The sequence below is a fragment of the Heteronotia binoei genome, chromosome 2, assembly GCF_032191835.1.
Source record: "Heteronotia binoei isolate CCM8104 ecotype False Entrance Well chromosome 2, APGP_CSIRO_Hbin_v1, whole genome shotgun sequence".
NCBI classification, from domain to species: Eukaryota; Metazoa; Chordata; class Lepidosauria; order Squamata; family Gekkonidae; genus Heteronotia; species Heteronotia binoei.
Window position 1 is genome coordinate 197,713,115 of NC_083224.1, and position 12,692 is coordinate 197,725,806.

Sequence of the window (12,692 nt, forward strand, 5' to 3'; positions counted from 1 at the left end):
TGGACAATGTCACTCCAGGCCCTCCTGTCTTCCCCAGCCCCCGAAGTCTGCTCAAATTCATGTTAGTCACATCAGTAACGCTGTCCAGCCATCTCATCTTTTGCCGTCCCCTTCCTCTTTTGCCTTCTGTCTTTCCCAGCATCAGGGTCTTCTCCAGTGAGGGCTCCCTTCTCAATTGGTGGCCAAAGTATTTGAGCTTCAGCATCTGACCTTCCAGGGAACAGTCTGGATTGATTTCCCTTAGTACTGACCGATTTGGTCTTCTTGCAGTCCAAGAGACTCTCAAGAGTCTTCTCCAGGGTGTGCTCCCTTCTCATTGGGTGGCCAAAGTATTTCAGCTTCAGCATCTGACCTTTCAGGGAACAGTCTGGGTTGATTTCCCTTAGGATTGACTGATTGGATCTTCTTGCAGTCCAGGGGACTCTCAAGAGTCTTCTCCAGCACCACAGCTCGAAAGCATCTATTCTTCTGCGCTCGGCCTTCCTTATGGTCCAGCTCTCACGGCCATGCATGACTACTGGGAATACCATCGCTTTGACTATACGGAATTTTGTTGGCAGGGTGATGTCTCTACTTTTTAATATACTGCCTAGATTCACCATAGTTGTCCTCCCAAGGAGCAAACGTCTTTTTAATTTCATGGCTACAGTCACCATCTGCAGTGATCTTGGATCCCAGAAATATGATTCTATATGCGTTCAATCTTAACCATGGGAGACCCCTTGGTAGCCATAACATCCCACCCCTATGCGGACAAATTGTGTTAGGGGTGAGTTAAAATTTGGAAGCGCAAGGAGTTTGAGGGGAAATCCATGTATTGATTTAAGTGTCCAGCTTTCAACTTGCGCTATTGAGCAGGGACATGTATTTCTGTAGTCCAGTCACCTCTGTGAAAGCAACCTGAAGGAGAAGATGATTTATTTCAAAGCGTAAGCTATCTTTCCCCCCACCATCAAATTTGAGAAAGAGGAAACCTTACTATTGGAAGTTTTGGGTAATTAAGTCCGGCACTTTTTCCAGCACAGAGGAGCACAACATTTTATTTGCAATATGAACTGTGAGCTGAGTGATGGAACTGATTAAAACTTTCAGCAGAATGTGGATGTCTTTGAATATTCAGGGGGCCCTTCTGCATTCGGACACACCGCCCAAGAGATCCTCGAAGAACCAGTGCCTGATTAAGAACATAAGAGAAGTGATGTTGGATCAGGCCAATGGCTCCTCCAGTCCAACACTCTGTGTCACATAAAAACATAAGAGAAGCCATGTTGGATCAGGCCAATGGCTCATCCAGTCCAACAATCTGTGTCACATAAGAACAGAAGAGAAGCCATGTTGGATCAGGCCAGTGGCCCCTCCACTCCAACACTGTGTAACATAAGAACATAAGAGAAGCCATGTTGGATCAGGCCAATGGCCCCTCCAGTCCAACCCTTTGTGTCACATAAGAACATAAGAGAAGCCATGTTGGATCAGGCCAGTGGCCCATCCAGTCCAACACTCTGTGTCACATAAGAACATAAGAGAAGCCCTGTTGGATCAGGCCAGTGGCCCATCCAGTCCAACACTCTGTGTCACATAAGAACATAAGAGAAGCCATGTTGGATCAGGCCAATGGCCCATCCAGTCCAACACTCTGTGTCACATAAGAACATAAGAGAAGCCCTGTTGGATCAGGCCAGTGGCCCCTCCACTCCAACACTCTGTGTCACATAAGAACATAAGAGAAGCCATGTTGGATCAGGCCAATGACTCATCCACGCCAACACTTTGTGTCACACAGTGGCAAAAAAAAACAAAAACATGTGCCATCAGGAGGTCTATCAGTGGGGCCAGGACACTAGAAGACCTCCCACTGTCGCCTCCACCCTAAGCACCAACAATACAGAGCATCACTGCCCCAGACAGAGAGTTCCAACAATACGCTGTGGCTAAGAGCCTCTGATGGACCTCTGCTCCAGATGTTTCTCCAATCCCCTCTTGAAGCTGGCTTTCCTTGTAGCCGCCACCACCTCCTGTGGCAGTGAGTCCCATGCGTTAATTCCGTTTGGGTGAAGAAGGACTTCCTTTTATCTGTTCTAACCCGACTGCTCAGCAATTTCATTGAATGTCCACGAGTTCTCATATTGCGAGAAAGGGAGAAAAGGACTTCTTTCCAGGTCAGCCGTGGTTGGCCATGCACATCCAGACCTTGCAAATGATCTGGGTTGGAGCGCCCGCCCCGCCACCCATGGCCCCCACTGCAGCCTGCAGGCACCTTCTTAAAAGCCCCTTTGACAAAGCTACGGGGGAGAGGCAGAGAGAGGCAAACTTGGCCACAACGGCAGCGGCAGCCACACCAGGTAAGCTGGGCAAAAAGCAGCTCAGTTGCTGGCTGTATGTGCAGGCTGGGAGGGCTGCAAGCAGGGGGGAAACTAGAGGCGAAAGCTGGCCTGGAGCCCCTAAAGGCCCGGAGCCCCTAATTGTTAATCCGGCCCTGCGGAGAACCCAGAATCCTCTAATGCTCAAAGGAAGACAAGGTGCTTCACGCACCAAGCAGGCAAGGGGCCAAAGCCCCACCTTTGTGTCGCCCAGGTAGCAAAAGCAAGAGACGGAGTTGGCACGAAGCTGAGCTGAACCTTGGAAGGAAGAGTGCCGCAATTTGCAGACTGCTTGGGAACGAGGCCAGTGCTAGGGCAGCAGAAAGAGAGCTAGCGTGTTGGGGAAGACTGCTTTCTGGCCCAGGAGCTGTTTGTAGTTCGGCCAACAGGGCCAAGCTGGACGGCCATGAAGAAGCCATTCCAAGGCCCTCTTGTCTGCGGGCTGTTGGACCAGAGAAGCCTTGTTGCGTCTGAGCTGGGACTCCCTGCCTGATTCTGTCGCTCCCACCGAGCCTCAGCGTGGATGTTGGCTCATGCAAAAGCTTGTAGCAAGTCTGTTCTGCTAGACCTCACTTGCCCAGTCCAGTTTGGTGTAGCGGTTAAGTGCGCAGACTCTTATCTGGGAGAACCGAGTTTGATTCTCCACTCCTCCGCTTTCAGCTGCTCGAATGGCCTTGGGTCAGCCATAGCTCTGGCAGGAGTTGTCCTTGAAAGGTCAGCTGCTGTGAGAGCCCTCTCAGCCCCGCAGGGTGTCTGTTGTGGGAGAGGAAAGGAAAGGAGATTGTAGGCCGCTCTGTGCTTCTGTCCTTGAAAGGGCAGCTTCTGGGAGAAGTCTCACAGCCCCACCCACCTCACAGGGTGTCTGTTGCGGGAGAGGAAAGGAAAGGAGACCGTAGGCCGCTCTGAGACTCTGTCCTTGAAAGAGCAGCTTCTGGGAGAGCTCTCTCAGCCCCATCCATCTCACAGGGGTGCGGGAGGAAGGGAAAGGAGACTGTAGGCCGCTCTGAGATTCTGTCCTTGAAAGGGCAACTTCTGGGAGAGCTGTCTCAGCCCCACCTGCCTCACATGGTGTCAGCTGTGGGGGAGGAAGGGAAAGGAGATTGTAGGCCACTCTGAGACTTTGTCCTTGAAAGGGCAACTTCTGAGAGAGCTCTCTCAGCTCCACCCACCTTACAGGGTGTCTGTTGTGGGGGAGGAAGGGAAAGGAGATTGTGGGCTACTCTTAGCTTCTGTCCTTGAAAGGGCAGCTTCTGGGAGAGGTCTCACAGCCCCACCCACCTCACAGGGTGTCTGTTGTGGGGGAGGAAGGAAAAGGAGCTTGTGACTACTCTGAGATACAGAGTGAAGGGCGGGATATAAATCCAATATCTTCTACTTCTTCTTCAGTGACAGATGGTGTGAGAATGAGGGCTGAGCTGGGTGGGTCACGCTAGCCTAATATCCCAGAAGCTAGACAGGCTAGCATTGGGGTGGCCAAACTTGGTTAACGTAAAAACTACAAATTTGAGAGCTGCAAGACATGAACATCAGGCATGTGGGAGCAGGAAGGAAAGAAGGAAGGAGAATAGATGGGGGGAGAGGTGGAAAGAGAGCAACTTTAACTTTAAATGCATTCTCCAAGCAGCTAGCTGGCTTAGGGTTGCCAAATCCAATTCAAGAAATATCTGGGGACTTTGGGGGTGGAGCGAGGAAGTGACAAGCACCATTGAACTCCAAAGGGAGTTCTGGCCATCGCATTGAAAGGGACTGCACACCTTTTAAATGCCTTCCCTCCACTGGAAATAATGAAGGATAGGGGCGCCTTCTTTAGGAGCTCATAAAATTGGACCCCCTGGTCCAATTCTTTGGAATATTGGTGGGTATTTTGGGGAGATGCACTGGATGCTATGCTGAAAATTTGGTGCCTCTATCTCAGAAAACAGCCCCCAAGCCCCAGATATTCAGATCAATTCTCCATTATACCCTATGAGAATCAGTCTCCATAGGGAATAATGGACTGCCCAGCAGACATTCCCCTCCCCCTCCCCCCGCTTTTCGATGACCCTGAAGCGAGAGGAGGGCCTCCGAACCGGGGGATCCCCTGCTCCTAGCTGGGGATTGGCAACCTTACCACGGTGTCAGATCTACAGCGGCAGCAAAGGAAGACACCTCGCCCCAGACGAGTTCAATGATGCTTGTCACAGCCTTGATCTTGGCTCCACCCCTTGTGTCTCCTGGCTCCACCCCCAAAGTCCCCAGATATTTCTGGAATTGGACTTGGCAACCCTATCGTGAGCAGAGGGCTCCGACTGCAGTACTGCAGCTTTACCACTCTGCGCCACGGGGGTCTCTTTTTAAAACATCATTCCAATCTGCCATCAGAAAACAAGAATGCATAAAATGAAAACGGGTTAGGTATATGTACTCTGATGGACCGAGGGTCTGATTCCGTAGAAGGCAGCTTCATATGTTCATATATGTTCGTTTCGACTGCCTAGAGCCCTCCACGGGGTTTAATCCGGCGCTGTGGGGCCCCTTTTACAATAGGCTCCTTTTCTCCCGTTGGATTCTCGGCTGACTCTTCAATGCAACTGGGCTTGTGCACACCACAGCTGTGGAGGGAGGGAGGGAAAAAGAGACAGAGAAAGAGACAGAAAGGGGCATCTCCTGAGGATGCTCGATGCTGATGTTGCTTCCCTGGGTATGGTGTCCATGGCAACCAAACCAGGGAAGCCCTCTAAGAACTTCAAGCTGGGAGACAGATCTGAAGGGAAACGGCATGCCAGACACGTGGCGGGGGGGTGGGGGGAAGAGAGCATACCCATGGGAAAGACACGGCGCAAATCCAAAGCAGGCAAAGGGGGCGGGGCGGAGGGGAGCACTAGCGCCACCGAAAAAGGTGGTCAGACGCGATCCACAATCCCCCCCCCCCAAAAAAAGATGCACGTGACATAAATTGGGATAGCGGACTTAGCCTCCTAGGTTAGCCTCCTAGGAGAGCCGGTTTGGTGTAGTGGTTAAGTGTGCGGACTCTTATCTGGGAGAACCAGGTTTGATTCCCCACTCCTCCACTTGCAGCTGCTGGAATGGCCTTGGGTCAGCCATTGCTCTCTTATCTGGGAGAACCGGGCTTGATCCCCCACTCCTCCACTTGCACCTGCTGGAATGGCCTTGGGTCAGCCATAGCTCTCTTATCTGGGAGAACCGGGCTTGATTCCCCACTCCTCCACTTGCAGCTGCTGGAATGGCCTTGGGTCAGCCAGAGCTCTCTTATCTGGGAGAACCGGGTTTGATTCCCCACTCCTCCACTTACAGCTGCTGGAATGGCCGCGGGTCAGCCATAGCTCTTGTGGGAGTTGTCCTTGAAAGGGCAGCTGCTGTGAGAGCCCTCTCAGCCCCACCCACCTCACAGGGTGTCTGTTGTGGGGGAGGAAGGTAAAGGAGATTGTGAGCCGCTCTGAGACTCTTCGGAGTGGAGGGCGGGATATAAATCCAATATCTTCATCTACCTCACAGGGTGTCTGTTGTGGGGGAGGAAGGGAAAGGAGATTGTGAGCCGCTCTGAGACTCTTCAGAGTGGAGGGCGGGATATAAATCCAATATCTTCTTCTTCTTCTTCAAAGGCCAAAAAATTACATTAAAAAAACCCCCTCCACGTTGCTGTTTTTAAGGAGACAGTGACTTGCAGGGAGGAGGGCTGGGGTGGCCAACGGTAGCGCTCCAGATGTTTTTTGCCTACAACTCCCATAGGCCCCAGCCAGCATGGCCCCATGGGAGTTGTAGGCAAAAAACATCTGGAGAGCTACCGTTGGCCACCCCTGACGTAGGGAGAAAGAAAGCAGCCGCGAGATCGAAGCCTGCCACCCCAGGTGAAGTGCTGTTTCAGGGACTGTGCTCCCCCCACCCCCTTTTCAGTCTCTACCTAGGGTTGCCAAGTCCGATTCAAGAAATACCTGGGGACTTTGGGGGTGGAGCCAGGTGCAAGTTTGGGATAAGCATCATTGAACTCCAAAGGGAGCTCTGGCCATCACATTTAAAGGGACCGCACGCCTTTTCAATCCCTTCCTTCCATTGGAAATACCAGAGAGGGGTTACTTCTTTTCAGGGTTCATAGAACTGGACCCCTTGATCCAACCTTTTTGATACGTGGAGGGTATTTTGGGGAGAGGCACTGGATGCTGTGTTGAAAATTTGGTGCTTCTATCACAAAAAACAGCCTCCCCACCAGAGCCCCAGATACCCACAAATCCATTCTCCATTATTTCCTATGGGAATCAATCGCCATAGGGAATAATGGTGTGCCCAGCAGATATTTCACTCCCCTCCCCCCAGCTTTCTGATGACCCTGAAGTGGGGGGGGGGAGGGCCTGAAAACCGGGGGATCCCCTGCCCCCACCTGGAGATTGGCAACCCTATCTCTGCCTCCTCCCGAAATCCCATAAGGGAACACAGTTTCAAAAGAACTGTTTCAAGGAACCCCAACCGCCTGACTCCAGAACAGGGCTGGCAGGGGTGGATTTGTGTGTGCACCTTCTCTTTCACCTGTGCCATGGCAGGTAAGAGGAAGATGAGAGGCAAACGTTGGCATATTTGGGGGGGGGGGAGGGGGCGGGGAAGAGGCGCCCATCTTTGGCACAGGTGTGTGCTTTAGTTCTAGGGAGGTTTCCTGCATGACCCTGAAAATCCCCAACCTTTCAGTTACTATAGAGGGGGCTGAAGAGTCAGGAAGACAAAGCCACTAGGAAAGACAAGAGGCAGGTTTCACATTTGAGGAGAGCCAGAGTAGAGTTGCCAGGTCCAACTCAAGAACTATCTGGGGACTTTGGGGGTGGAGCGAGGGAGTGACAAGCACCATTGAACTCCAAAGGGAGTTCTGGCCATCACATTTAAAGGGGACCGCACACCTTTTAAATGCCTTCCCTCCAATGGAAATAATGAGAGAGAGGGGCACCTTCTTTGGGGGCTCATAGAATTGGACCCCCTGGTCCGATCCTTCTGAAACTTGGGGGGTATTTTAGGGAGAGGCACCGGATGCTAAGTGGCAAATTTGGTGCTTCTACCTCAAACAACAGTGCCGCCTGTTGATCAACACCTGTGGATCAACTCTCGATTATACTCTATGGGAATCGGTCTCCATAGGGAATGATGGAGTGCCCAGCAGACATTTCCCTTCCCCCGCCCGCTTTCTGATGACCCTGTAGCGGGGGGAGGGCCTCCAAACTGGGGGATCCCCTGCTCCTAGCTGGGGATTGGCAACCTTACCACGGTGTCAGATCTACAGCGGCAGCAAAGGAAGACACCTCGCCCCAGACCTTTGGAAAACACAGCAGCGGGTGTTGAAAGAACAGTCGGCTGAGTTCCTTAGCCGTTGGTATTTGGGAGCATGGGGTAAAGTGCGCTTGTTTCGAAAAGGTGTCCACTACTACAAGAATTGTAGGTTTTTCCCTGGGAAGGAAGGAGTTCCACGATAAAATCCAGTGACACCACCGACCAGGGTCGGGCTGCTGTCTCTAGGGGTTGCACGAGTCCCGGCGGTTTTCCCCTCGCTGATGACAAGCTCTCTACATCGTAAAATGTGGTCCAGAAATGAGCGTGCTTGACAGTTACTGTCATTAGGGTTTGTAGAATCTTTCGGGCTCAAGTGCCGTGTTCTACTGGAGAAAGTTTTTCTTCTACTGGAAGAAAAACTTGCTCCAGTAGACCACGGCACTTGAGCCCGAAAGATTCTACAAACCCTAATGATGTTACCAGCCGTGAAAACCTGAAATCTTTGATAGTTACTGTCATGTTGATAGGTATATGTACACTCTGAGAGCCATGGTCAGAAAGAACTATTGAGCCGGCATTTCTTAGACGTGAGGGTGTAAAAGTTTAAGAAACCCCCCATAACCTAACTATTTTGCCACGCAGGATATCTGGAATGCCTTACAATACACCTGCCTGGCCACCAACGTTCCCTCTAAGCTGCAAAGTCTTGTGAGCAAATGATCTACTTTGTGAGCGACTGGCATTAAAGTCGTGAGCTCCTGAAGAAGAAGAAGAAGAAGATAGAAGATATTGGATTTCTATCCCGCCCTCCACTCCGAAGAGTCTCAGAGCGGCTCACAATCTCCTTTCCCTTCTTCCCCCACAACAGACACCCTGTGAGGTAGATGAAGATATTGGATTTATATCCCGCCCTGCACTCCGAAGAGTCTCAGAGCGGCTCACAATCTCCTTTATCTTCCTCCCCCACCACAGACACCCTGTGAGGTGGGTGGGGCTGGAGAGGGCTCTCACAGCAGCTGCCCTTTCAAGGACAACCTCTGCCAGGGCTATGGCTGACCCAAGGCCATTCCAGCAGCTGCAAGTGGAGGAGTGGGGAATCAAACCCGGTTCTCCCAGATAAGAGTCCGCACACTTAACTACTACACCAAACTGGCACTTCTGCATAAATTAGGGTGCTCCGGGCTCATCCTTCCTGAGCTAAGTCAAAAATGTGTGAGCTGGAGGCTAAAAATTTGCAAGCTAGCTCACACTAACTCACCTTAGAGGGAACACTGCTTGCCACTAACACATGCTTCTATGTCACAGTGTTCATACGTAGACAAAAATGGGACCGGTGAGGAAAGCAATGGAGGCCAAAATGTATTTGGCTCAGGTTTTAATGTGGTTCAAGGTGCTCGGCCTACAGATATTGAATTATTGGTCCTGTTTTATTGGTTCACGGCTTTTAATTTCAAGAGAAATATCGAAATGTATCAGAGGTGGCCAAACCGCAGCTCGGGAACCGCTTGTCTCTCTCAAAGTCCCCACCACTCCATCAGCAGCCTTGGAGAAACCATTTCTCTCTTTAAACAGCTTCTCCAAACCAAGCCAGCCAGCGACTTGAAGAATGCCTTTAAAGTTAAAAGTTGCTTTCTTTCCCACCCCTCCCTTCCCTCCTTTAAAAAAAAAAAAAACCTCAGTCAATCTCTGGGTACCCAACTTTGCTGCTTCGGCTGCCTGCAAAGTACAGAGCAATTGCTGGAAATCGTCAGCTTCGGAGATTTAGTCATCTAGATCCACAATACTTTCAATACTGTCTGCCTGGATTTATCATCTACTGTGTACAGGCCCAGATGAAATTATCCCAGAGAAGCTGGGGGTTTTCTTTTGTTTTACACGGATCTGATCTTACTGAGGACACAACTAGTTTTCTCCTAGGGAACGCGGTTGGGAGCTGCTTTTCCGGGAGCTGCTAAGGTGTGGAGTTTGGCCCCTAACCTCAATTCCGGGAGCTCTGAACTCCTCCCGTATGAACGGGGCAGAGAAAGCTGATTTGAGGAACTGAGAAATGAAGCTGGAATGGAAGCGAGCGGTGCAAAAACAACAAAACGTTTCGGAAGGCCAAATTAAAACAAACTGGTTCTTGGCGTGAACTCAAGACAGCAGCAGGGAAAAGCAAGCCGATGGGGGAGGAAAGCAGAAAAAGACACATCTGGTGTTCGAAGACAAGCGTTTGTGTATTTTATGTGCGGCCCAAGACAATTCTTCTTGTCTTGGGCCGCACATAAAATGGTGCGGTCTCATTTGGAATACTGTGTACAATTCTGGTCACCGCACCTGAAAATGAATATTATAGCATTGGAAAAAGTGCAGAAAAGGGCAAATAGAATGATTAAAGGGTTGGAACACTTTTCCTATGAAGAAAGGTTAAAACGCTTGGGGCTCTTTAGCTTGGAGAAACGTTGACTGCAGGGTGACATGAGAGAGGTTTACAAGATAAGATGGAGAAAGTAGAGAAAGAAGAACTTATCTCCCTTTCTCACAATACAAGAACTCCTGGGCATTCAATGAAATTGCTGAGCAGTCAGGTTAAAACGGATAGAAGGAAGTACTTCTTCACTTAAAGGCTGATTAACATGTGGAATTCACTGCCACAGGAGGTGACGGCGGCTACAAGCATAGCCAGCTTTAAGAGGGGATTGGATAAAAATATGGAGCAGAGGTCCATCAGTGGCTATTAGCCACAGTATGTGTATATGTATATATGTGTGTGTGTGTGTGTACACACACACACATATATTGGCCACTGTGTGACACAGAGTGTTGGACTGGATGGGTCATTGGCCTGATCCAGCATGGCTTCTCTTATGTTCTTCTTCCAATGTGGCCCAAGGAAGCCAAAAGGTTGGACACCGTGGCTTTACAGCTTCTATGTATAGGTTCAGAAAGAGTGCCTTGTATTGCTTATGTTTCCTATGGTTCATACAGTTTTGTGAATGAATATCACGCACCTTCAAGGATACCGTTATATTCATACTCTATTTATTCTCAGTGAGATGCTTTTCTTTTTGCTTTCTCATCCCAAGTCAGACCGGTGGTCTCGTCCCCTTCAGTGGTTTTTTAGTCCAGTGGTCCCCAATCTTTTTTGACCCTGTGGGCACCGGGCCTTGCCACAAAATGGTCAAAGGCCAAATTAAAACAAACTGGTTTCCCGGCGCAAACTCGAGATAGCAGCAGGGACAAGCAAGCCGATGGGCTAGGCAAGCAAAGAAAGAGATGTCTGGCGTTTGAAGACAGGCGGCCGCTGTTCCGTTTTCAAGTCTCTTTTCCTGACGATTCCAGGGTCCCTCTCTATTCCCACCGGCCAGCAGTTCTCGTGAAGACTCCCAAGCCCCAAACGCTTCCACGGGAAGACTTCCAGCTGTGACTCCATGGCAGAGGGTTTCCACAAGATTGTCCTTTCTGGCTGGAGAAAAGGGGTAGGAGCATCCTCTTCCAAGCATCCGATTAAAAAATGGTGACACACGGTCCAATCTGTTGCCCCTAACCCTAGGACACCGGGATGGGAGGCCCGGAAGATGCTACTCAGTCGCTACCGGCTGTTGTTTCTGCCGCCGCCGCCGCATTTTCTTCTGCAGCTTCCGCCGCAGCTGCAGCTGCTTCTTCTCCCTCAAAGTCTGCTGGACCCTGCTGCGGAACTCGCCGTTCTTCTTCCGGATCTTGGCTAGTTCAGCCTTCCGCTGCTCCTCCAGGTCCGGATCCTGCGCCAGCGGAAAGGGGGCGGGAGACAAAGGTGGAATGTCAACCTGACGCAAGACGCCCCCGCCTGGCCTTTGGATTTAGCTCCGCCTCTTGCAAAAAAGGCTTCCTTTCATCGTCTCCCAGGCCAGTCTAATACACCCCCCCCAAGCAATTTCTCCTCTATGCTGAGCAGAGTTGTCAAAAATGCGGCCCAGGAGCCGAATCAGGCCCCCGGAGGGCTCCTATCAGGCCCCCAAGCAACTGGCTGTCCTCTGCTTCCTTTTCCCTGTCTCTTGCTTCCTTCTCCATAACAGCTTGCTTTGCAAGGCTTGCTCAATTGCACAGGAGCTACAGAGCAAAGCCTCTATTTTCTCCATTGGCTGAGGCTCCTCCCTTGGGGAGGAAGGGAGGGGGGGAGGCAGAGCTTGCTTTGCCAGGCTCTCTCAATCGCACAGCAGAGCTGTTGAGTCAAGCCTCTCTTCCGTCTATTGGCTGAGGCTCCTCTCCCTCCTGGTCCCCTGGGGAAGGAAGGAAAGAGCCAGAGCTTCCTTTGCCCAGTTCAGTGGATCCCATGGGAGAGATGTAAAGAAAGCACCTTTAAGATCAACGAGTGCTAATGTTTTAATCATGTTTTATTTTAAGCTCTTAAGAAACCCTTAGTGGTGTTTGTCTTTGTCCTTAATGAAGTTTATATCTCCGCTACCTGGCATTACATTTTATGACACCCAGGGCCCCACCCGACAAGGTCTCATTTATGTCAGATCCGGCCCTCGTAACAAATGAGTTCGACGCCCCCGGGACCAGGGTCATCGTGACCCTGCAGGAGGAACAAAAGCACAACTGGCACTCATTTTTTGAGGCCCTGGCAGGCAGCCAGGGGCCCTGGTTTGCAGTCCAGATGTCGATTTAACATCCACCTTCAGCCAAGTTTGGCGAGAGAAGGGAGCTGAAAAATGGCTTGGTAGAAGCCAGCGGCCGTTTCTCGAATCCAGCTCCCGGTCTCCTTCAGGACGGAGCGTTCCTGCCCCACGCAACCCCCTTTCCTGTGCTCGGACAATCCCCTTCTCCCCCGCCTTACCTTTCCTTCTAGGATCATCTGCTTCCGCTTGTTGATTTCCTTCTTCTCGTCAAAATCGGTGGCCTCTAATCTCTATGAGAGAGAGAGAGACAGAGGGAGAGAGAGACAGAAACAGACAGAGACACAGAGAGAGAGAGACACCGAGACAGAGAGAGAGAAACAGAGAGAGAGAGAGAGAGAGAGACAGGCAGAGACAAATAGAGAAACAGATTGAGAGAGACAGAGACACAGAGAGAGAGAGACAGAGAGAGAAACAGAGAGAGAGAAACAGAGAGAGAGAAACAGAG

General features: G+C 50.8%; 1 protein-coding gene across 1 annotated transcript in view; it reads right to left on the reverse strand.

Moving 5' to 3' along the window:
- Window positions 1-10,606: 10,606 nt before the first annotated feature.
- Window positions 10,607-12,692, reverse strand: part of DDX49 (DEAD-box helicase 49) — a 34,185-nt gene continuing 32,099 nt past the window's right edge. Inside the window, exons 12-13 of the mRNA XM_060232806.1 lie at window positions 12,406-12,477; window positions 10,607-11,347 (exon numbers count right to left, since the gene is read on the reverse strand). Of these exons, the coding sequence (XP_060088789.1) occupies window positions 11,168-11,347; window positions 12,406-12,477 (252 nt within the window). The 3' untranslated portion in view covers window positions 10,607-11,167. The remainder of the gene's footprint in view (window positions 11,348-12,405; window positions 12,478-12,692) is intronic.